The following is a 25,030-nucleotide window of genomic DNA, read 5'->3' on the forward strand; positions in this document are numbered from 1 at the left end:
CTGATGCCTTGGCAGGAACTAATGGACCCCAGTAAGAGTAGCTGCTGTCTTGGCAGGAACTAATGAACCCCATGAAGAGTAGCTGATGCCTTGGCAGGAACTAATGGACCCCAGGAAGAGTAGCTGATGCCTTGGCAGGAACTAATGGACCCCAGGAAGAGTAGCTGCTGCCTTGGCAGGAACTAATGGACCACAGGAAGAGTAGCTGATGCCTTGGCAGGAACTAATGGACCACAGGAAGAGTAGCTGATGCCTTGGCAGGAACTAATGGACCACAGGAAGAGTAGCTGCTGCCTTGGCAGGAACTAATGGACCACAGGAAGAGTAACTGCTGCCTTGGCAGGAACTAATGGACCCCAGGAAGAGTAGCTGATGCCTTGGCAGGAACTAATGGACCCCAGTAAGAGTAGCTGCTGTCTTGGCAGGAACTAATGAACCCCATGAAGAGTAGCTGATGCCTTGGCAGGAACTAATGGACCCCAGGAAGAGTAGCTGATGCCTTGGCAGGAACTAATGGACCCCAGGAAGAGTAGCTGCTGCCTTGGCAGGAACTAATGGACCACAGGAAGAGTAGCTGATGCCTTGGCAGGAACTAATGGACCACAGGAAGAGTAGCTGATGCCTTGGCAGGAACTAATGGACCACAGGAAGAGTAGCTGCTGCCTTGGCAGGAACTAATGGACCACAGGAAGAGTAACTGCTGCCTTGGCAGGAACTAATGGACCTCATGAAGAGTAGCTGATGCCTTGGCAGGAACTAATGGACCACAGGACGAGTAGCTGCTGTCTTGGCAGGAACTAATGGACCCCAGTAAGAGTAGCTGCTGCCTTGGCAGGAACTAATGGACCTCATGAAGAGTAGCTGATGTCTTGGCAGGAACTAATGGACCTCATGAAGAGTAGCTGATGCCTTGGCAGGAACTAATGGACCTCATGAAGAGTAGCTGATGTCTTGGCAGGAACTAATGGGGATCCTTAATAAATACAAATACAAACATCCAGTTCTGGTTGCCTATTTATAAATTATTTATTAAATCATTATTTATTGAAGTTCTTGTCTCTCGTTATCATTTAACCTCTGCTAACTACATTCTTCACCTCTGGCCTAAGAACAGCCCTTAGTCTGGAGTTATCATTGATCCTCTGCTAGCTACATTCTTCACCTCTGGCCTAAGAACAGCTCTTAGTCTGGAGTTATCATTGAACCTCTGCTAGCTACATTCTTCACCTCTGGCCTAAGAACAGCCCTTAGTCTGGAGTTATCATTGATCCTCTGCTAGCTACATTCTTCACCTCTGGCCTAAGAACAGCCCTTATTCTGGAGTTATCATTGATCCTCTGCTTGCTACATTCTTCACCTCTGGCCTAAGAACAGCCCTTAGTTTGGAGTTATCACACAATACTCCCAGAGTTCTCATGCCTTATTGCTTAAATATCTTTGTTAAAAATAAGTCTATATTTCCCTTGACAGAGTGATGCTGAATGTAAAAATGTCCTAACTTACCCCACTCTCCTCTACTTTGCTTGATCAAGTCTAAATTTGATCGGTCACCTAATCTTTCATGTAATGGAGACACAATTGTGGAATCTAACTAGTTCATTTGGCTGGTTTTATCTGCTGTGGTAACTTTGTATGTTCATTTCTGGAGGACTGAAATGACAACTAAATCTTACCATGTACCATGGCGTTACTAGGTGAAATAAGAGTGTCCCACAGGAAGACATTTCTGGAGGACTGAAATTACAACTAAATCTTACCATGTACCATGGCGTTACTAGGGGAAATAAGAGTGTCTCACAGGAAGACATTTCTGGAGGACTGAAATTACAACTAAATCTTACCATGTACCATGGCGTTACTAGGTGAAATAAGAGTGTCCCACAGGCAGACATTTCTGGAGGAGAAAAGGAGAAAAGAGTTTCAGTCATTGGAGTTACTGTTATGACAGTATTGAGACTGGTGTAGTTTTGATATGTAATGTTGATACTGACCTGCTGTCGTTGGACTGTCCTGCCGTTGCGATGAGACTGGAGGAAGTGATGAAGGCAAAATCACCACAGGTCTTAGAGTGGCACTGCCAACTCTAGAGAGAGACAGAGAGAGATAGTGAGTCAGAGAGAGAGAGGGAAAGAGACAGAGACCGAGAATGAGAGAGAGTGAGAGGGAATGAGACAGAGAGAGAGTGAGTCAGAGAGAGAGAGGGAAAGAGACAGAGACCGAGAGAGAGTTAGTCAGAGAGAGAGAGAGAGAGTGAGTCAGAGAGAGAGAGGGAAAGAGACAGAGACTGAGACAGAGAGAGAGAGGGAGAGACAGAGACCGAGAGAGAGTTAGTCAGAGAGAGAGAGGGAGAGACAGAGACCGAGAGAGAGACAGAGAGGGAGAGGGAGATTGAGAGAGAGAGAGAGAGGGAGATCGAGAAAGAGACAGGGAGAGCGAAAGAGAGAGAGAGAGAGAGCAAAATAGAGCAAGACAGAGAAAGAGGGAGAGAAAGAACAGAGAGGGGGAGAGAAAGAAAAGAGGGGGAGTCAGACCGAGCGAGAGAGGAAGGGCGACAGAAGGCTGTGTTAGCCTCAGTCAAGCAGACAGAGGAAATCGATCACACCCAATCGCTCTATCACTCACACACGCCCACTCTCTCACTCTCCCACCCTCTGTAAAACCCCCATCCCTAATCCTTCAAGCACCAGTGTGTGTGTGTGTGTGTGTGTGTGTGTGTGTGTGTGTGTGTGTGTGTGTGTGTGTGTGTGTGTGTGTGTGTGTGTGTGTGCTACGTACCACGTAGGGCTTGGGGTTGGAGGAGGTCTGGTTGACCTGCCACAGACTGAGGAAGCCTTCTCCATCTGATACACCACACTGGAGAGACAGACAGAGACAGAAAGAGAGAGAGACAGAGAGATAGCGAGAGACAGAGACAGAGGGATAGCGAGAGACAGACAGAGAGATAGCAAGAGACAGAGAGACAGAGAAAGACAGAGATAGCGAGAGAGAGAGACAAAGATAGCGCGAGAGAGACAGAGAGAGAGACAGAGATAGCGAGAGACAGAGACAGACAGAGAGAGAGAGACAGAGAGAAAGATAGACAGAGGGAGAGAGACGTGGAGAGAGAGAGAGATAGCGAGAGACAGACAGAGATAGACAGAGAGAAAGACAGAGCGAGATAGACAGAGAGGCAGATACAGAGAGAGCGACAGGAAGAGAGAGACAGACACAGATACAGAGAGACAGCGACACAGAGAGAGACAGACAGACAGACCAACACAGAGAGATCAGCACAATCATAATACTGAGGATGAAAAATAGTATTGTTGTCTGTGTGTGTGTCTGTGTGTGGACCTTGTTTCCCTGTGAGTTGAAGTAGAGGCGTGTGACTCTGGCATTGCCTGCCTGTCTGAAGCAGATGAGTTGCTGTGGCCTGTTCCACTCAAACATACGGACACTGCCGTCCTGAGCCCCAGTCATATCTAATACACAGACACAGAAACATTAGGAAATGTTTGAAATTCCCCTGTTTGAAGGAACAGACCCGTCATTCAAACAGTGTTGTGTACAGGCCGTCAGTATGCTGTATAGTACACATACTGTATATAACCTAGTAGTGGCATACTAAATATAACCTAGTAGTGGTATACTGTATATAACCAAGTAGTGGTATACTGTATATAACCTAGTAGTGACATACTGTATACAACCTAGTAGTGGTATACTGTATATTACCTAGTAGTGGTATATGGTACTGTATTCATTAGATGGTACCTACAGTACTGGAATATGGGGTGGGAGGTCATTCTCTTCACATTGTTCAGGTTCCTCTTCATAATCTGAAAAACAACATTTAAATAACCTAATACATCAAACTTCATTTGAAACCTCAGTCTTTAAAACATTCAGTCAATACACAGTGAAGCCCTACACTACGGACTTCAGTAGTCAACTAGGACATTTCTTTACACTGAAACAGCTCTGATGAAGGCCAACATGCCGATACGTCAGCTTCATAAACTGAAGTGATACTGGCCAGAGCAGTGGGCAGGTCTTTCTTTTAAGTCATTAAAACTACTCTACAACCTTTCACTCTAAAGGGGATTCATCATCTGAACTGGGACCTGTTTTACACATACAGTCTGGCCTTACCAAGACTCACCACCTAGAATAGGACATATTTATACTTCTGGTACAAGGTACTCCATTTGACTGTAACATGAAGAATTATCACTAGAATGGGACATATTTATACTTCTGGTACAAGGTACTCCATATTGACTGTAGCATGAAGAATTATCACTAGAATGGGACATATTTATACTTCTGGTACAAGGTACTCCATATTGACTGTAGCATGAAGAATTATCACTAGAATGGGACATATTTATACTTCTGGTACAAGGTACTCCATATTGACTGTAGCATGAAGAATTATCACTAGAATGGGGACATATTTATACTTCTGGTACAAGGTACTCCATATTGACTGTAGCATGAAGAATTATCACTAGAATGGGACATATTTATACTTCTGGTACAAGGTACTCCATATTGACTGTAGCATGAAGAATTATCACTAGAATGGGACATATTTATACTTCTGGTACAAGGTACTCCATATTGACTGTAACATGAAGAATTATCACTTGAATGGGGACATATTTGAGAAGTGTTGATGCGGTGACGCAGGCCTGTACCTTGGGCAGCCGAGGAGACGCTGTGAGAGCTGGGTATCTGTGTGTTGATACTCTCCCATCTCTCTCATACAAACACACACACTGCCTATCTCTGGTAACATAGACTCATCTACCAGCCTGTTTAGTCCTCAACTCTCTGTCTTGTTTGGCCTGAGATAGATAAAGCAGTGTCCATATTCACTGGACTGACTAGGTCCAGCTAGCGGGCCTCGGTTCAGACACAGCGAGTGAGGAATAGGGTGAGACAATGACTTCTGACATTGAAAGTAAAACGTTTGTCTGCTTGCTTTAAACCGTACTGTCTTGCAGTACTCTGATGAGTTCTGATAGGTACTGCTGTACATATTACCTATGACACCAGAGCAGTGTGGGGAGAGACAATAGGAAGGGCTTTTCATAATAAACAGACAGGACCTTGAGTTTAGAGTGGTGAGCTGTGAGCCAGACAGGCTGGGACGGAGGTTTGACTCCTGAGTACTGTGTCCCTCTACAGGTCAGTACAGACTACTACCTCTCTCACTGGACTACACTGCACTGACAAGGTCCAAGTAAATGGAAAGTAGGAAAGGAGATACTGTACCTAGTCAGTTGTCCAACTGAATGCATTCAACTGAAATGTCAAAAGTTTGGGGTCACTTAGAAATGTCCTTGTTTTTGAAAGAAAGGCACATTTTGTTGTCCATTGAAATAACATCAAATTGATCAGAAATACAGTGTAGACATTGTTAATGTTGTAAATGACTATTGTAGCTGGAAATGGCAGATTTTTTATGGAATATCTACATAGGCGTACAGAGGCCCATTATCAGCAACCATCACTCCTGTGTTCCAATGGCACGTTAGATTAGCTAATCCAAGTTTATCATTTTAAAATACTAATTGATCATTAGAAAACCATTTTTCAATTATGTTAGCACAGCTGAAAACTGTTGTTCTAATTAAAGAAGCTATAAAACGGGCCTTCTGTAGACTAGTTGAGTATCTGGAGATCCAGCATTAGTGGGTTCGATTACAGGCTAAAAAAGGCCAGCATACCGGAGTCGCCTCTTCACTGTTGACGTTGAGACTGGTGTTTTGCGGGTACAATTTAATGAAGCTGACAGTTGAATACTTGTGAGGTGTCTGTTTCTCAAACTAGACACTTTAAAGTACTTGTCCTCTTTCCCAGTTGTGCACCGGGGCCTCCCACTCCTCTTTCTATTCTGGTTAGAGCCAGTTTGCGCGGTTCTGTAAAGGGAGTAGTATACAGAGGGGGTGCGTCAACTGAGTGGGTTGATTCACTGATGTGGTCATCCTGTCTGGGTTGGCGATAAACTTGATGATAAACTTGGATTAGCTAACACAACGTGCCATTGGAACACAGGAGTGATGGTTGCTGATAATGGGCCTCTGTACGCCTATGTAGATATTCCATAAAAAATCAGACGTTTCAAGCTACAATAGTCATTTACAACATTAACAATGTATTTCTGATCAATTTGATGTTATTTTAATGGACAGAAAATGTGCTTTTCTTTCAAAAACAAGGTATATATATATATATATACACTGTATGTATGTGTGTGTGTGTGTCTGTGTGTGTGATTATACTATGCATCTGTGTGTGTGTGAGTGAGTGGAGGATGTTTTGTGTGTGTAGGATGTTTTGTGTGTGTATGTGTGTGAGTGAGTGAGTGTGTGAGTGAGTGGAGGATGTTTTGTGTGTGTATGTGTGTGTGTGAGTGAGTGAGTGAGTGGATGTTTTGAGTGTGTAGGATGTTTTGTGTGTGAGTGAATTTGTGAGTGAGTGGAGGATGTTTTGTGTGTGTAGGATGTTTTGTGTGTGTATGTGTGTGAGTGAGTAAGTGAGTGTGTGGAGGATGTTTTGTGTGTGTGAGTGAGTGAGTGAGTGAGTGAGTGAGTGAGTGAGGGAGTGAGTGGAGGATGTTTGTGTGTCATACCACACTAGCACCCATGCTGGTCTGCCCACTCCCTAGCCAGGGCATGGATGCAGAGGCTGCCATGTCTTTGGGGTTGAAGTGGGACGGGGTAGAGGAGGCCTGGGCAACGTTAGTGTGGGAAGAACGGTAGTCCACGTCATCAGAACTGAGGAGAGAAAGAAGTCCAACACAATGTATGAATATGTGTATATGTGTATGTGTATATGTGTGTGTAACAGTGTACTGACCTGTGTGACTCCTTGTCAAAGTCCTCTCCTATCCAGGTGTAGGGCTGAGCAGCTAACAGAGTGGACACATCAACCTCCTGCACGTCGTGAGTGGACGCCAGCACTATCTCATTGGTGTTAGCCTGGAGGGGGAGGAGAGAGGGGGGAGGGAGGGAGAGAAGAGGGGGGGAGGGAGAGAAGAGGGGGGACGAGGGAGGGAGAGAAGAGAGGGGACGAGGGAGGGAGAGAAGAGAGGGGACGAGGGAGGGAGAGAAGAGAGGGGACGAGGGAGGGAGAGAAGAGCGGGGAGGGGACGAGGGAGGGAGAGAAGAGGGGGGGGGGGGTGGGAGGGAAGAGGGGGGAGAGAAGTGAGGGGAGGAGGGGATAAGGGAGGGAGGAGGGGATAAGGGAGGGAGGGAGAGAAGAGGAGGGAGGGAGGGAGAGAAGAGGGGGAGGGAGGGAGAGAAGAGAGGGGGGAGGGAGAGAAGAGAGGGGGGAGGGAGAGAAGAGGGGGGAGGGAGGGAGAGAAGAGAGGGGGGAGGGAGGGAGAGAAGAGAGGGGACAAGGGAGGGAGAGAAGAGGGGGGAGGGGACGAGGGAGGGAGAGAAGAGGGGGGGAGAAGAGGGGGAGAAGAGAGGGGAGGAGGGGATAAGGGAGGGAGAGAAGAAGGGGGAGGGGGGAGGGAGAGAAGAGGGGAGGAGGGGACGAGGGAGGGAGAGAAGAGGGGACGAGGGGGGAGGGAGAGAAGAGGGGAGGAGGGGACGAGGGAGGGAGAGAAGAGGGGACGAGGGAGGGAGAGAAGAGGAGACGAGGGAGAGAAGAGGGGGGAGGGGAGGAGGGAGGGAGAGAAGAGGGGACGAGGGAGGGAGAGAAGAGGGGGGAGGGGAGGAGGGAGGGAGAGAAGAGGCCAGTAAATGTATACCACATCATCTGAATGAGTAGACACATTCCAACGTACAGAACATTTATATTTGGTGAACTGTGTGTTAACCCCCCTAAGGCTGATGTCCACGCCCATGTGGAAATCTATTTAGCAGAATACAAAAATCCATCAGTTTAAGTTACAGATATCATTTCTTTTGCATTGGATGTGTCTCAATCCACCGCATCCGCCTAAGTAACACTTCCGCATTTGGGGTGAAAGGTGACAGAGCTAGAGCAGTGTTTGTCAGACCATGAGACATCAGAAAATCGGTACTCTCACAAAATCGTCTGTAGCGACGGAACGGTTTGGACAAAAATCCCTTTACGGAGGAGACTCTCAGGAACACGATGGTGTTCTTCATTTTGCTCTACGACCCCCACAAGCGTCTTGGGACTGGTCTGAAGCCGATACTGCCGATCTGCCAACTTCTGTCTGTAGGGTCCCAACAGTTTGGGCTAAACACTGATCTGTGTAAAGGTGAGACTCTCAGGAACACGTATACATGGGCTGTTCTGCTCTAGGACGTCCACAGGTCTCACAAGTCCAGTCTGAAGGTCCCCCGGTACCAGTTTAAAATAATTTATGGAAGTATATATGGAGACTGTTTAGTGACAAAAATAAGGGATTAAATAGATGTAAAAAAATTATCAAATTAGACGGGGCTTAGACTGTTATATGTTAATGGTGTCGGACTCTAAAACCTGACGTAGTTTGACATTCAGGTGCCATGTTCATCAAATGGGAAAGCTTTGTGTGTGGGTGTCTGTGTGCACTGCAGAGGTCTCTCACCCTGTTGATGGCGAAGGCCATGATGATGTCAGACTCCTTGTGGATGATCTTAGCATTCCTTCCTGGGTAGCCTAAGTCTCCCTCCACCTGGAACACATTATCACAGCACCCGCCATCATTTAGTACACCTGGTACATACATACTGTACACAGACACACAATGTCTTAGCATAGACACCTGTTACATACACACACAGCCACACGCTATCACAACACCCCTACACTGACACACAGCCACACACAGCAGTGACACAGTGAGCACTCAGAGAGAACATGCAGGTTAGGTCCACGTGACACCTCTCTGTCAGAGCTGGAAGAGGGGCTGGAATAAGTCATCATTACAGAGGGGATGATAGTATTTAGGAAGAGATGAAGAATGGGTCCAGCAGCAGAAGAATGAAAGACTTTAGGCCCAGCTATAGAAGGAATGACCAGACAGAGACAGACCATGTGTCAGTGGGGGTAGAGACAGACCGTGTGTCAGTGGGGGTAGAGACAGACCGTGTGTCAGTGGGGGTAGAGACAGACCGTGTGTCAGTGGGGGTAGAGACAGACCGTGTGTTAGTGGGGGGAGAGACAGACCGTGTGTTAGTGGGGGGAGAGACAGACCGTGTGTTAGTGGGGGGAGAGACAGACCGTGTGTTAGTGGGGGTAGAGACAGACCGTGTGTTAGTGGGGGCTAGAGACAGACCGTGTGTTAGTGGGGGGTAGAGACAGACCGTGTGTTAGTGGGGGGTAGAGACAGACCGTGTGTTAGTGGGGGGTAGAGACAGACCGTGTGTTAGTGGGGGTAGAGACAGACCGTGTGTTAGTGGGGGTAGAGACAGACCGTGTGTTAGTGGGGGTAGAGACAGACCGTGTGTTAGTGGGGGTAGAGACAGACCGTGTGTTGGTGGGGGTAGAGACAGACCGTGTCAGTGTGTTAGTGGGGGTAGAGACAGACCATGTCAGTGTGTTAGTGGGGGTAGAGACAGACCGTGTCAGTGTGGGTAGAGACAGACCGTGTCAGTGTGTTAGTGGGGGTAGAGACAGACCGTGTCAGTGTGTTAGTGGGGGTAGAGACAGACCGTGTCAGTGTGGGTAGAGACAGACCGTGTCAGTGTGTTAGTGGGGGTAGAGACAGACCGTGTCAGTGTGTTAGTGGGGGTAGAGACAGACCGTGTCAGTGTGTCAGTGGGGGTAGAGACAGACCGTGTCAGTGTGTCAGTGGGGGTAGAGACAGACCGTGTGTCAGTGGGGGTAGAGACAGACCGTGTGTCAGTGGGGGTAGAGACAGACCGTGTGTCAGTGGGGGTAGAGACAGACCGTGTGTCAGTGGGGGTAGAGACAGACCGTGTGTCAGTGGGGGTAGAGACAGACCGTGTGTCAGTGGGGGTAGAGACAGACCGTGTGTTAGTGGGGGTAGAGACAGACCGTGTGTTGGTGGGGGTAGAGACAGACCGTGTGTTGGTGGGGGTAGAGACAGACCGTGTGTTGGTGGGGGTAGAGACAGACCGTGTGTTGATGGGGGTAGAGACAGACCGTGTCAGTGTGTTGGTGGGGGTAGAGACAGACCGTGTCAGTGTGTTAGTGGGGGTAGAGACAGACCGTGTCAGTGTGTTAGTGGGGGTAGAGACAGACCGTGTCAGTGTGGTGAGGTGATGTAATGAGGTAGTGGGTTAGTGACAGACAGTGGGTTGAGGTGATGAGGTAGTGGGTTAGTGACAGACAGTGGGTTGAGGTGATGAGGTAGTGGGTTAGTGACAGACATTGGGTTGAGGTGATGAGGTAGTGGGTTAGTGAAAGACAGTGGGTTGAGGTGATGAGATAGTGGGTTAGTGACAGACCTTGTCAGTGGGGTGAGGTGATGTGATGAGGTAGGTTAGTGACAGACATTTGGGTGAGGTGATGTGATGAGTTAATGGGTTAGTGACAGTGAGGTGATGAGGTAGTGGGTTAGTGACAGGCCGTGTCAGTGGGGTGAGGTGATGTGATGAGTTAGTGGGTTAGTGACAGTGAGGTTAGGTAGTAGGTAAGGTTGCAAAATTATGCTAACTTTCCCCAAATTCTTACATTTTTCAGAAATCCTGGTTTAAGGATTACGGATTCTTATTCCTTCCTGATTCCAGGAATATTACAAATGTGATTTCTGGAAAACCCTGGTAGTGTTGGGTTAGTGAGTAGTAATGGTGAGGTGAAGCTCTGGAAAACCCTGGTAGTGTTGGGTTAGTGAGTAGTAATGGTAAGGTGAAGCTCTGGAAAACCCTAGTCATGGTGGGTTAGTGAGTAGTAATGGTGAGGTGAAGCTCTGGAAAACCCTGGTAGTGTTGGGTTAGTGAGTAGTAATGGTGAGGTGAAGCTCTGGAAAACCCTGGTCATGGTGGGTTAGTGAGTAGTAATGGTGAGGTGAAGCTCTGGAAAACCCTGGTAGTGTTGGGTTAGTGAGTAGTAATGGTGAGGTGAAGCTCTGGAAAACCCTGGTAGTGTTGGGTTAGTGAGTAGTAATGGTGAGGTGAAGCTCTGGAAAACCCTGGTAGTGTTGGGTTAGTGAGTAGCAATGGTGAGGTGAAGCTCTGGAAAACGCTAGTAGTGTTGGGATAGTGAGTAGTAATGGTGAGGTGAAACTCTGGAAAACCCTGGTAGTGTTGGGATAGTGAGTAGTAATGGTGAGGTGAAGCTCTGGAAAACCCTGGTCATGGTGGGTTAGTGAGTAGTAATGGTGAGGTGAAGCTCTGGAAAACCCTGGTAGTGTTGGGATAGTGAGTAGTAATGGTGAGGTGAAGCTCTGGAAAACCCTGGTAGTGTTGGGTTAGTGAGTAGTAATGGTGAGGTGAAGCTCTGGAAAACCCTGGTAGTGTTGGGATAGTGAGTAGTAATGGTGAGGTGAAGCTCTGGAAAACCCTGGTAGTGTTGGGTTAGTGAGTAGTAATGGTGAGGTGAAGCTCTGGAAAACCCTGGTAGTGTTGGGTTAGTGAGTAGTAATGGTGAGGTGAAGCTCTGGAAAACCCTGGTCATGGTGGGTTAGTGAGTAGTAATGGTGAGGTGAAGCTCTGGAAAACCCTGGTCATGGTGGGTTAGTGAGTAGTAATGGTGAGGTGAAGCTCTGGAAAACCCTGGTAGTGTTGGGTTAGTGAGTAGTAATGGTGAGGTGAAGCTCTGGAAAACCCTGGTAGTGTTGGGTTAGTGAGTAGTAATGGTGAGGTGAAGCTCTGGAAAACCCTGGTAGTGTTGGGTTAGTGAGTAGTAATGGTGAGGTGAAGCTCTGGAAAACCCTGGTCATGGTGGGTTAGTGAGTAGTAATGGTGAGGTGAAGCTCTGGAAAACCCTGGTAGTGTTGGGTTAGTGAGTAGTAATGGTGAGGTGAAACTCTGGAAAACCCTGGTCGTGTTGGGTTAGTGAGTAGTAATGGTGAGGTGAAGCTCTGGAAAACCCTGGTCGTGTTGGGTTAGTGAGTAGTAATGGTGAGGTGAAGCTCTGGAAAACCCTGGTAGTGTTGGGTTAGTGAGTAGTAATGGTGAGGTGAAACTCTGGAAAACCCTGGTCGTGTTGGGTTAGTGAGTAGTAATGGTGAGGTGAAACTCTGGAAAACCCTGGTAGTGTTGGGATAGTGAGTAGTAATGGTGAGGTGAAGCTCTGGAAAACCCTGGTAGTGTTGGGTTAGTGAGTAGTAATGGTGAGGTGAAGCTCTGGAAAACCCTGGTAGTGTTGGGTTAGTGAGTAGTAATGGTGAGGTGAAACTCTGGAAAACCCTGGTAGTGTTGGGATAGTGAGTAGTAATGGTGAGGTGAAGCTCTGGAAAACCCTGGTCGTGTTGGGATAGTGAGTAGTAATGGTGAGGTGAAGCTCTGGAAAACCCTGGTCATGATGGGTTAGTGAGTAGTAATGGTGAGGTGAAGCTCTGGAAAACCCTGGTAGTGTTGGGTTAGTGAGTAGTAATGGTGAGGTGAAGCTCTGGAAAACCCTGGTCATGGTGGGTTAGTGAGTAGTAATGGTGAGGTGAAGCTCTGGAAAACCCTGGTCGTGTTGGGTTAGTGAGTAGTAATGGTGAGGTGAAGCTCTGGAAAACCCTGGTAGTGTTGGGTTAGTGAGTAGTAATGGTGAGGTGAAGCTCTGGAAAACCCTGGTCATGGTGGGTTAGTGAGTAGTAATGGTGAGGTGAAGCTCTGGAAAACCCTGGTCATGGTGGGTTAGTGAGTAGTAATGGTGAGGTGAAGCTCTGGAAAACCCTGGTCATGGTGGGTTAGTGAGTAGTAATGGTGAGGTGAAGCTCTGGAAAACCCTGGTCATGGTGGGTTAGTGAGTAGTAATGGTGAGGTGAAACTCTGGAAAACCCTGGTAGTGTTGGGTTAGTGAGTAGTAATGGTGAGGTGAAACTCTGGAAAACCCTGGTCGTGTTGGGTTAGTGAGTAGTAATGGTGAGGTGAAACTCTGGAAAACCCTGGTAGTGTTGGGATAGTGAGTAGTAATGGTGAGGTGAATCTCTGGAAAACCCTGGTCGTGTTGGGATAGTGAGTAGTAATGGTGAGGTGAAGCTCTGGAAAACCCTGGTCATGGTGGGTTAGTGAGTAGTAATGGTGAGGTGAAGCTCTGGAAAACCCTGGTAGTGTTGGGTTAGTGAGTAGTAATGGTGAGGTGAAGCTCTGGAAAACCCTGGTCATGGTGGGTTAGTGAGTAGTAATGGTGAGGTGAAGCTCTGGAAAACCCTGGTCATGGTGGGTTAGTGAGTAGTAATGGTGAGGTGAAGCTCTGGAAAACCCTGGTCGTGTTGGGTTAGTGAGTAGTAATGGTGAGGTGAAGCTCTGGAAAACCCTGGTAGTGTTGGGTTAGTGAGTAGTAATGGTGAGGTGAAGCTCTGGAAAACCCTGGTCATGGTGGGTTAGTGAGTAGTAATGGTGAAGTGAAGCTCTGGAAAACCCTGGTAGTGTTGGGATAGTGAGTAGTAATGGTGAGGTGAAGCTCTGGAAAACCCTGGTCGTGTTGGGTTAGTGAGTAGTAATGGTGAGGTGAAGCTCTGGAAAACCCTGGTGGTGTTGGGTTAGTGAGTAGTAATGGTGAGGTGAAGCTCTGGAAAACCCTGGTCGTGTTGGGTTAGTGAGTAGTAATGGTGAGGTGAAACTCTGGAAAACCCTGGTAGTGTTGGGATAGTGAGTAGTAATGGTGAGGTGAAGCTCTGGAAAACCCTGGTCGTGTTGGGTTAGTGAGTAGTAATGGTGAGGTTAAACTCTGGAAAACCCTGGTAGTGTTGGGATAGTGAGTAGTAATGGTGAGGTGAAGCATGCCAAGTGATTAGAAGAGAGACTTACACAGCCCTGAGCAGGTACCAGTTCATACTGTACAGACAGACACCTTGATACTACCTTGTTGGACCTGAGAGCTCCAGATACACAGTTTGGGCTGAGGAGATCCATATAGCCTTCAACACACTACACAACACATGCACAAAACACAAAATGAAGAAAACAAAAATGACAGGGTTGTTTGGATGGTAGATACACGCAGCCACACACACAGTCAGTGTGTCAATACGTGGAAGGCTTCTACCAACCCAAACAATGTCCAATCACATGGTAACAGAGTGGAGTGCTGGGGAGATAGGAGAGGTCTCTCTCAATGTAATGACAGTGGGTGGAGGGGAGGGTGGGGCACAGTCTCAACACCAAAGTCAAAATAAACACACCTTAAAGAGTTTACTTACTGGAAGTCAGATATAAGGTAGTTTGAAATCACATCTTTAACTTTCTACTCAAATCTCAACAAAGCAGGATCTATGTATGTGGTTATAATTGCGTTTAGAAAGGAGATGCACCATATAAGATGACTGTCTGTGTTAGCAGATGTCTTCAGACATGATCATGAACATTTGAATAATACTAATAATAGAGGTGATGATAGTAGTAGTGATGGTGTGCAGACATCACAGAATTCTCTGTTCTTGATTACACAATACAAGGCCGTCAAAACCATAATAATAACAATAGAAGTGTGTGTGTGTGTGTGTGTGTGTGTGTGTGTGTGTGTGTGTGTGTGTGATATACACTACTCTTCAGAAGTTAAATTAACTGGGCCATAATGTACAAAATAATTATGGACCTTACTCAAAATACAGAATATATAAAATATAAATCAATAGAATTTGGGATTTGAAGAACTATTGTTGTGAAGATGATTCTAAGGACACATCCAGACTGATGATCTGTCTGACATGGTGCATGTTGTAGGAGAGGCTGGACTGGAGGAGGTAACACTATGTTAAACCTGTTTCTCAGAAGTTACCTGCTATGTACTCATTAACAAGTTAGGTGCTTTAATGACACCTTTCTGAATCCACTTAATTAATCATTAACAAGTTAGGTGCTATAATGACACCTTTCTGAATCCACTTAATTAATCATTAACAAGTTAGGTGCTATAATGACACCTTTCTGAATCCACTTAATTAATCATTAACAAGTTAGGTGATATAATGACACCTTTCTGAATATACCTTGAAACATATAATGACCAATTGACTAGTTTAATGTGTAAGTAATAACCAGGTAAATAAAGGATGCCTGGTGTATGAGACCAGACATGCTGTAGATGTAGGGGACAGACAGACAGACACAGATTGTACCAGGGGTCCAGTTTAGCTCGTTACCTCGCTCTGCTTCCTCTTCTTAGTGAAGATATAGCGAATCAGAGTCTCCTGAAGAACTTCCTGTTTCACCAGGTAGTGCCAAAGACGCCTCGCAGGGAACGAAATGTGGTTCTTATTCCTGGAACACGAGACACACACACAGAAACATGTGAGAACATGGGTGTGTGTGTGTAGTCTAAGTATCTGTGTGTGTAGTCTATGGTCTATGTATCTGTGTGTAGTCTATGTATCTGTGTGTGTAGTCTATGGATCTCTCTCTGTGTGTGTGTGTGTGTGTGTGTAGTCTATGTATCTGTTTGTAGTCTATATATCTGTGTATCTGTGTGTAGTCTATGTATCTCTGTGTGTGTGTGTGTGTGTGTGTGTGTGTGTAGTCTAAGTATCTGTGTGTGTAGTCTATGGTCTATGTATCTGTGTGTGTAGTCTATGTTCTGTGTGTAGTCTATGTATCTGTGTGTGTAGTCTATGGATCTCTCTCTGTGTGTGTGTGTGTGTGTGTGTGTAGTCTATGTATCTGTGTGTAGTCTATATATCTGTGTATCTGTGTGTGGTCTATGTATCTGTTTGTGGTCTATGTATCTGTGTGTGAGTGTGTGTAGTCTATGTATCTCTCTGTGTGTGTGTGTGTGTGTGTGTGTGTGTGTGTGTGTGTGTGTGTGTGTGTGTGTGTGTGTGTGTGTGTGGTCTATGTATCTGTGTGTGTAGTCTATGTATCTGTGTAGTATATGTATCTGTGTGTGTGTGTAGTCTATGTATCTGTGTGTGTGTGTGTGTGTGTGAATAATACCCACTTGAAAGGTGTGTTGTCAGGCTCCAGCATGGCCTTGTGTCTCAGTATGGCGGGCCCCCCTCCTGTGCTGAGGTCAGTGGGGTAGGTGTTGATGTAGTTGGGAGGAGGACCATCAAACTTGTTCATCCTCTCCTGGAGTTGGGTCTCCCAGTTCTCTAGTGTCTTCAGCACAGCATTCCCCAGAGGAGATGTCACCGGCAGGTCTGATGGAGGGAGGATAGGACGATAACAGAAAGAAAAACTGTTTTGGTTGCGCCGCTCTAGAGAGTGAGTGAGTGAGTGAGTGAGTGAGTGAGTGAGTGAGTGAGTGAGTGGGTGAGTGGGTGAGTGGGTGAGTGGGTGAGAGTGAGTGAGTGAGTGAGTGTTGAATATTTTCCCGGTATATTACAATTGTTCCATCCCCAGAATAATTCACTTTTCTCCCGGGGTACACGGAATATCCCTTCAAAACTGGAAGTGTCATTCAAAAGCATTATAAAGTATATAAATAGGCCTGTCTGGATGTAATTAGAGCTTTGATCCAAAATTCAACCCTGATGCTACCTGAGCCTGATGAGCCCTACATTAAAGACATTTACTGAGCCCTACATTAAAGACATTTACTGAGCCCTACACATTAAAGACATTTACTGAGCCCTACATTAAAGACATTTACTGAGCCCTACATTAAAGACATTTACTGAGCCCTACATTAAAGACATTTACTGAGCCCTACATTAAAGACATTTACTGAGCCCTACATTAAAGACATTTACTGAGCCCTACATTAAAGACATTTACTGAGCCCTACATTAAATACATTTACTGAGCCTTACACATTAGACATTTACTGAGCCCTACACATTAGACATTTACTGAGCCCTACATTAAAGACATTTACTGAGCCCTACATTAAAGACATTTACTGAGCCTTACACATTAGACATTTACTGAGCCCTACACATTAGACATTTACTGAGCCCTACATTAAAGACATTTACTGAGCCCTACACATTAAAGACATTTACTGAGCCCTACATTAAAGACATTTACTGAGCCCTACATTAAAGACATTTACTGAGCCCTACATTAAAGACATTTACTGAGCCCTACATTAAAGACATTTACTGAGCCCTACATTAAAGACATTTACTGAGCCCTACATTAAAGACATTTACTGAGCCCTACATTAAAGACATTTACTGAGCCCTACATTAAAGACATTTACTGAGCCCAAGCCCAAAAAAGCCCAAATGATGGTGCCCTTATCCAATACATATATGATATAGTCTACTGCACATTACACACGACAGAAAAACATAAAAGCCCATAGATGTAGCTAGCTATATGCTCTCTTGACTAAATAAATGAACCTAGCTCCAGTAGGTTAATCTGTATTCCTGTACTGCATTGTATTATACTGATTATGAACTGGTTTTACTCACCTCATTCAAACCATGATAAAGCAGGGAGAGATCATGTGATTCTGGTGCAGCACATGCAGCCTACAAAGTTGCTACAGGCTAGCAAATTAGATTTGAATTCTGAAATTGAATAGGGCCTATTTGTATAATTAGTAGGCTGACCTTTCATAATATTTCCCCTAATGTTACTAGCTAACCTCCTCTTTCTCTATTGTTGCTTCATTCCTTCCTCTCTTTCAACAGTTCAATGAATTACGTTTTGTTGTCCTTATCTTCATCATTCTAAAGACATCATTGAATAATATAGGACCAGAATTAGATGCAGAAGGCTTTCACTTCTCTTCATGAAGATTGAATGGTTATGGGTCTGAATAAATAACTGTTATAACCTACCACCATCGTGAGTTCACTCTTCTTTCAAACTACCTGTTTGTTCTATTGGCTGCTGTATTTAACATTCAGCAAACAAGAGCTTGTGTCCCTCTTCTGATAGTCTATTGGCATAAGAAACGCAAAAATATAATAATGTCCAACAAACTATTCTACTGTATCTTTTCCTGCATGAGACTCCAAGAGCTAAGGAGCGTTATTTAGGGAGAGAGGCCAGCGGAGCACAGGTGTGTGCGTACTGAGCAAGAGACAAGAGGCTATTCATTAGAAGCTTATTATGCATAACCCATAATTAATTTGCTAAATATAAGACTAATACTGCATTGAATGTATTACCTGAAAGAAGTGGGCTAGGACATTTATATATAAAGAACAATCTAGAACAGGATGATCTATTTTGGATGCAATTTGAATGGAGTTGATGGAGAGAGAGAAAGACAGAGTGCTCGGTCAGGCACTGATTTAAAGCAACGATATTCGAGTGACAGACTGTTTTAAAACTCTGCGGCTACAATACAAAATATATATCTTTACAATGAATAAATAAGGTGACCCCTGAAAGCCAGATGGAGTTGGGTATATTAGACAACACTTGGTTTTATATTACTGTAATATAGACTATGCTGCAGAAAATACAGGCCTTCCTGTCACAAGAAAACAAGTTACCATGATGAGATGATAGGTCTACATGCATTCTGAACTGTCCCCACCCTGAGATGGTCTCTCTGTCCCCACCCTGAGATGGGCTCTCTGTCCCCACCCTGAGATGGGCTCTCTGTCCCCACCCTGAGATGGGCTCTCTGTCCCCACCCTGAGATGGGCTCTCTGTCCCCACCCTGAGATGGGCTCTCTGTCCCCACCCTGAGATGGGCTCTCTGTCCCCACCCTGAGATGGGCTCTCTGTCCCCACCCTGAGATGGGCTGTCTGACATCACATATAATTTAACATTTCCATTTCACTTCTTGCTGTTCATATAAATAATTTATTATCATTTACCAGTTTCTCGCAGTTATTTATCCCGGGAAATGGAGTGGTTTTGAGCAGTAAATCCCGGTAAACGGTTTCCTGCCATTCAACCCTAGTGTGTGTGTGTTTGTGTGTACCTGTGAAGTCCAGTCCAGTGAGAGGGAGGAAGGTCTTGACGTTATGTAGAGCCAGTTTCACCATGACCAGACGGATCAGAGACCAACTACACACAGAGACAGAGAGAGGAGAGAGAGGGGAGAGAGAGGGGAGAGAGAGGGGAGAGAGAGAGGAGAGAGAGAGGAGAGAGGAGAGAGAGAAGAGAGAGAGAAGAGAGGAGACAGAAGAGAGGAGAGAGAGAGAGGAGAGAGAGGAGAGAGAGGAGAGAGAGGAGAGAGAGAGAGGAGAGAGGAGAGATATAGGAGAGAGGAGAGAGAGAGGAGAGAGAGAGGAGAGAGAGAGAGGAGAGAGAGAGGAGAGAGAGAGGAGAGAGAGTAGAGAGAGAGTAGAGAGAGTAGAGAGAGTAGAGAGAGAGTAGAGAGAGAGTAGAGAGAGAGTAGAGAGAAGAGAGAGAGTAGAGAGAGAAGAGAGAGAGTAGAGAGAGAAGAGAGAGAGTAGAGAGAAGAGAGAGAGGAGAGAGAAGAGAGAGGAGAGAGAAGAGAGAGAGAGGAGAGAGAGAGGAGAGAGAAGAGAGAGAGAGAGGAGAGAGAGAGGAGAGAGAAGAGAGAGAGAGGAGAGAGAAGAGAGAGAGAGGAGAGAGAGTAGAGAGAAGAGAGAGAGCATACCATGACATTACAGGTAAGATGGCAGGGTGTTGAATCTTAGTAGAAAATACTCTGAACAATCAGTGTACCATGGCCCAATACAAAGGGCTGTCCACAGCTGAACTCTACTTAGATGTCAAGTAGGAAAAGGCACAACAATGACACACCTGTATGAGTTGGGGTCAGAGTGTTCAGTCATCTGTGTGTCAGAGAGGAAGGCATCATCATCATCGTCGTCATCATCCTCCTCTCCGCTCTCATCTGAGTCATACAGAGCTCCACTGTCTGACAGGGGCAGGAAGGGCTGGGGGGGAGAGGGAGGAGGAGAGGGAGGAGGAGAGAGAAAGGAGAGCTTATTTGTTTGTGTCTATTTTGATGTTTTAATGACTGTATGTACCAACAAATGGTTTGTCAGTGAGCGTATGTATATAGTGGTGTTGTGCGGAGCAGCATCACGCCTTACTTTGGCCACAAAGTAGTCCCACATGCTGAGCTCTGGCGGAATGAACTTCTCCCTGTAGGCGGGTCTCTCTGCAGGGACGGGAGGGGGGGTGGCAGGGACCTCCTTTACTGGACGACCAGGAACCAGCATCCTCATATTAAACCGTCGTCTGAGTCGATCCACATCCTCTGCCGGGGGAGGGGCTGGCACGGCTAGAGGAGGGGATGGTGGGTGTGGGAGAGAGATTGTTAGTACATATGTTTTTTTTTATAGAAACATTTTTACATGACTGCTGCCTTGTAAGAGATGAAGAGGAGTTGATCACGCATCATCGTCTTCATCACCCAGTAGAGCCCAGGAGAGGTTAGGGGGTACAGGTGGAAGGCACAGCACCAGGGTTTAGGCTCAATTCCATTTCAATTCAGGAAACAAACTGAATTGACTGAACTGATTATTGACTCCAGCAACCCTGCACAGCATCTGTGTTAGCGTTTGGGCCCAGCGTCTTCCTGGTCAGGTCACATGGTTATGGTAAACTCTGGGCCCAAGACATGGAGAGACACAGAAACACATACAGAGGAGAGCGGACACGACAGACACAGACGTTTTAACACAAACCTGGACCGTTATCCTGGGTGACTATCTCTGGAACCACTGAGACGAGAGACAAACCAAGACAACAGCGTAAGACGCACACGTTCAACACACACACGTACAACACACACACACACACACACACATGTACAACACACACACACACACACACGTTCAACACACACACACACGTTCAACACACACACACGCGTTCAACACACACACACGCGTTCAACACACACACAAAAACACACACGTACAAGACACACACACACGTACAAGACACACACACACGTACAACACACACACACACGTACAACACACACACACACACGTACAACAGACACACGTACAACACACACACACACGTCAGACTACAAGACAATACAGTCAAGGTGATCACAATAACTCATTATACTATATATCATGATGAGACTGGTTAGAATGGTTATGAATGGTTATATGACCAGAGGTTTCTAATAATATTCTAATCAACGTCTGTCTGCTGGTTGAAAGGCTTCTGAGTCCTTGAGGGTAATCTGCATGGCTTGTGACCTGGTATACAACAGAGAGAGACCAAGGACCCTTATATCTCAGCTCTCCAGAGGGTGGGTGGGTGGGTGGGGGTGTGTGGGTGTGTGTGTGTGTGTGTGTGTGTGTGTGTGTGTGTGTGTGTGTGTGTGTGTGTGTGTGTGGCAGACAAGGTAGCAGTACTTTTTACAGAGCTGAGTCTTATAGACTACTTGGCATTTTGAAATAAAGCATTCTTCTCTCAACTCTTCTCCTCCACCCTTCTCTCCCCTCCTCTCATTTCCTCTGTTCTCTCCTCTCCACATCCTCCCCCACCAGCCTCTTTTCCTCCTCTCCTTTCCTCTGTTCTCTCCACATCCTCCCAAAACCAGCCTCTTCTCCTCCACCCTTCTCTCCCCTCCTCTCCTCTCTTTTCCTCTGTTCTCTCCTCTCCACATCCTCCCCCACCAGCCTCTTTTCCTCCTCTCCTTTCCTCTGTTCTCTCCACATCCTCCCAAAACCAGCCTCTTCTCCTCCACCCTTCTCTCCCCTCCTGTCCTTTCCTCTGTTCTCTCCTCTCCACATCCTCTCCCACCAGCCTCTTTTCCTCCTCTCCTTTCCTCTGTTCTCTCCTCTCCACATCCTCTCCCACCAGCCTCTTTTCCTCCTCTCCTTTCCTCTGTTCTCTCCTCTCCACATCCTCTCCCACCAGCCTCTTTCCCTCCTCTCCTTTCCACTGTTCTCTCCTCTCCACATCCTCCCCCACCAGCCTCTTCTCCTCTCCCCACTTCTCCACTCCTCCCCTTTCACCCACATCCTGAAAGAACACTTGACTTCAAAGAAAAGTTATCAAGTCTAAATGTGAACACAAAAGCACATTGATTTATTTAACACAATCTGCTAATAATGTCTGATCACTACAGGTTGGTTCCAAAACAGTATTCAGAAGAACTGATATTCAGAATTAGTTTGTCTACCGTCACAACTAATAAGTAATAATAAATATGTTGAATTACAGTTGTGTTGCTTTCATCAAGCACCTAACTCCAATACCACAATCACATGCTAGTAACTAACAACACAGTTACTACAGTACACCATCACGGATACTACTGATCCACACTAGATCACAGAGGCAGTGGAGGCTGGTGAGGGGAGGACGGCTCATAATAATGGAGGAACAACACAGTTACTACAGTACACCATCACGGATACTACTGATCCACACTAGATCACAGAGGCAGTGGAGGCTGGTGAGGGGAGGACGGCTCATAATAATGGAGGAACAACACAGTTACTACAGTACACCATCACGGATACTACTGATCCACACTAGATCACCCAGGCAGTGGAGGCTGGTGAGAGGAGGACGGCTCATAATAATGGAGGAACAACACAGTTACTACAGTACACCATCACGGATACTACTGATCCACACTAGATCACCCAGGCAGTGGAGGCTGGTGAGGGGAGGACGACTCATAGTAAGGGCTGGAATGGAAATAATGGAATAGAATCAAACACCATTCATTCCATTCCAGACATTACTATACAGCCCAGTTAGTGTTTTTTTTTAAATATATATTTTTTACATTTATTTAACTAGGCTCAGTTAAGAACAAATTCTTATTTTCAATGACAGCCTAGGAACAGTGGGCAGAACGACAGATTTGTAACCTTGTCAGCTTGGGATTTGAATTTGCAACCTTTTGGTTATTAGTCCAATGCTCTAACCACTAGGCTACCCTGCCGCCCCATGTACCTTGTTTACCCTTAGCCCAGTTAGAGTACCTGGTTTACCCTTAGTTAAGGCAGACCTATAGCCCAGTGAGTGTACCTGGTTTACCCTTAGTTGAGGCAGACCTATAGCCCAGTGAGTGTACCTGGTTTACCCTTAGTTGAGGCAGACCTATAGCCCAGTGAGTGTACCTGGTTTACCCTTAGTTAAGGCAGCCCTATAGCCCAGTGAGTGTACCTGATTTACCCTTAGTTAAGGCAGACCTATAGCCCAGTGAATGTACCTGGTTTACCCTTAGTTAAAACAGACCTATAGCCCAGTGAGTGTACCTGGTTTACCCTTAGTTAAGGCAGACCTATAGCCCAGTGAGTGTACCTGGTTTACCCTTAGTTAAGGCAGACCTATAGCCCAGTGAATGTACCTGGTTTACCCTTAGTTAAGGCAGACCTATAGCCCAGTGAGTGTACCTGGTTTACCCTTAGTTAAGGCAGACCTATAGCCCAGTGAGTGTACCTGGTTTACCCTTAGTTAAGGCAGACCTATAGCCCAGTGAGTGTACCTGGTTTACCCTTAGTTAAGGCAGACCTATAGCCCAGTGAGTGTACCTGGTTTAGCTTTAGTTAAGCCAGGCCTGAAGCACAGTGAGCGTACCTGGTTTAGCTTTAGTTAAGCCAGGCCTGAAGCACAGTGAGCGTACCTGGTTTAGCTTTAGTTAAGCCAGGCCTGAAGCACAGTGAGCGTACCTGGTTTAGCTTTAGTTAAGCCAGGCCTGAAGCACAGTGAACGTACCTGGTTTAGCTTTAGTTAAGCCAGGCCTGAAGCACAGTGAGTACCTGGTTTAGCTTTAGTTAAGCCAGGCCTGAAGCACAGTGAGCGTACCTGGTTTAGCTTTAGTTAAGCCAGGCCTGAAGCACAGTGAGCGTACCTGGTTTAGCTTTAGTTAAGCCAGGCCTGAAGCACAGTGAGCGTACCTGGTTAAACCTTGCAGTGCATTTCCACATAACACGATGGGGGCGATGAAACAACGGGGGCCCATTCATTTTCAATGGAGGGAAGTGAAGTGGTCGGGGGGAGGGTTGGTGGATGCGAGCATGAATACGGCGGGAACAAAGTTGGCGAAAGCTGAAATGTATGCAAATACTCTGCGATATACCAACGCTATTGACCAATCGAAGTTCACTCAAGCTTCCAACCCCTACTGGATTGGCTGCTTGCTAGCCTGCTTGCTAGCACCCACATGAGGACAAAGCAAGCATGGCTATCCGAATTATCGTGTTATGTGGAAATGCACTGTTAGTTAACCCAGACCTGAAACACAGTGAGTACCTGGTTTAGCCTTAGTCCCTGAGTCAGGTTCAGAGGTCACTGATGATGACGAGTCCGTTCTAGCTTTACCTGCTGCTGCTGCTATGGTGACAGACAGATAGAGATGACACAATGAGATGGAAAACATGCCCACACACCTGCATAAACACACACACTCAGGTGCACGATACAATGAGATGAGACCACAGCACACAATAACAGAGACAGACAGAGATGTATTTCTGTCCGTTCAGAGAACCATGAACTTCCAACGAATAGTATCCTTACAGAAAACACCAGCTAACTTTCTGAGTAACACAGAGTGGGGAAACCACATTAGTGGCATTTACTGCACTGCAATACCACACCGCAAAACCAGCATGGTAGTAATCACTGCACCCAGCACTGCAAACCCACTGGAGCTCTGTTACTCACAGCTAGGTGCTGCTGTGTCCCCTGAATCAGTGTGGAGGGGCTGGGAGACACTGGGGCTGGGGGGAGGACCCTGCTCAGGCCTACCTGCCTCAATATCAACTGGCACAGTGGAGAGGGGAGGAGGAGTTATGTATGTCTGGCTAGTCATGGGAGGGAGGAGGGGCTTGCGTCTGATTTCCCAGCCTCAGGCATGAGTAAAAAAAGGGGGGTGAAACAAGGGAGGGGGAGGGAGTAGGGAAGAGAATGAGAGGTAAAGGTTAAAGGTTAAGTAGAATGTTACAACAGGGGACAGATAGGAGAGAGATGAGGGGAGACAGAAAACAGAGGACAGAACACAAAGGATAAACAAATGGGTAGAGGAGAGAGGTTGAGAGGTTGAGAGAGGTATAGAGGAGTAGAGGTATAGAGGAGTAGAGGTATAGAGAAAGAGAGAAGTAGTGAGAAAGAGAGAGGTAGAGAGGAGTACAGGTAGAGAGGAGTAGAGGTAGAGGAGGAGAGGTAGAGAGAAGTACAGGTAGAGAGGAGTAGAGGTATAGAGGAG

At 46.3% G+C, this 25,030-nt stretch overlaps 1 protein-coding gene across 1 annotated transcript in view; it reads right to left on the reverse strand.

Moving 5' to 3' along the window:
- Positions 1–25,030, reverse strand: part of LOC139403876 (Dmx-like 2) — a gene marked incomplete at its 5' end in the record, with an annotated part of 65,931 nt that overhangs the window by 3,951 nt on the left and 36,950 nt on the right. The window contains 15 exons of the mRNA XM_071147055.1: positions 1,842–1,894; positions 1,992–2,083; positions 2,776–2,853; positions 3,334–3,461; positions 3,758–3,818; positions 6,620–6,764; positions 6,847–6,968; positions 8,540–8,626; positions 13,875–13,940; positions 15,155–15,272; positions 15,946–16,147; positions 18,842–18,927; positions 19,633–19,769; positions 19,929–20,119; positions 24,076–24,156. Coding sequence (XP_071003156.1) covers positions 1,842–1,894; positions 1,992–2,083; positions 2,776–2,853; positions 3,334–3,461; positions 3,758–3,818; positions 6,620–6,764; positions 6,847–6,968; positions 8,540–8,626; positions 13,875–13,940; positions 15,155–15,272; positions 15,946–16,147; positions 18,842–18,927; positions 19,633–19,769; positions 19,929–20,119; positions 24,076–24,156 — 1,647 coding nt within the window. The remainder of the gene's footprint in view (positions 1–1,841; positions 1,895–1,991; positions 2,084–2,775; positions 2,854–3,333; positions 3,462–3,757; positions 3,819–6,619; positions 6,765–6,846; positions 6,969–8,539; positions 8,627–13,874; positions 13,941–15,154; positions 15,273–15,945; positions 16,148–18,841; positions 18,928–19,632; positions 19,770–19,928; positions 20,120–24,075; positions 24,157–25,030) is intronic.

The sequence above is a fragment of the Oncorhynchus clarkii genome, unplaced genomic scaffold (genome assembly GCF_045791955.1).
Source record: "Oncorhynchus clarkii lewisi isolate Uvic-CL-2024 unplaced genomic scaffold, UVic_Ocla_1.0 unplaced_contig_3726_pilon_pilon, whole genome shotgun sequence".
NCBI lineage: Eukaryota > Metazoa > Chordata > Actinopteri > Salmoniformes > Salmonidae > Oncorhynchus > Oncorhynchus clarkii.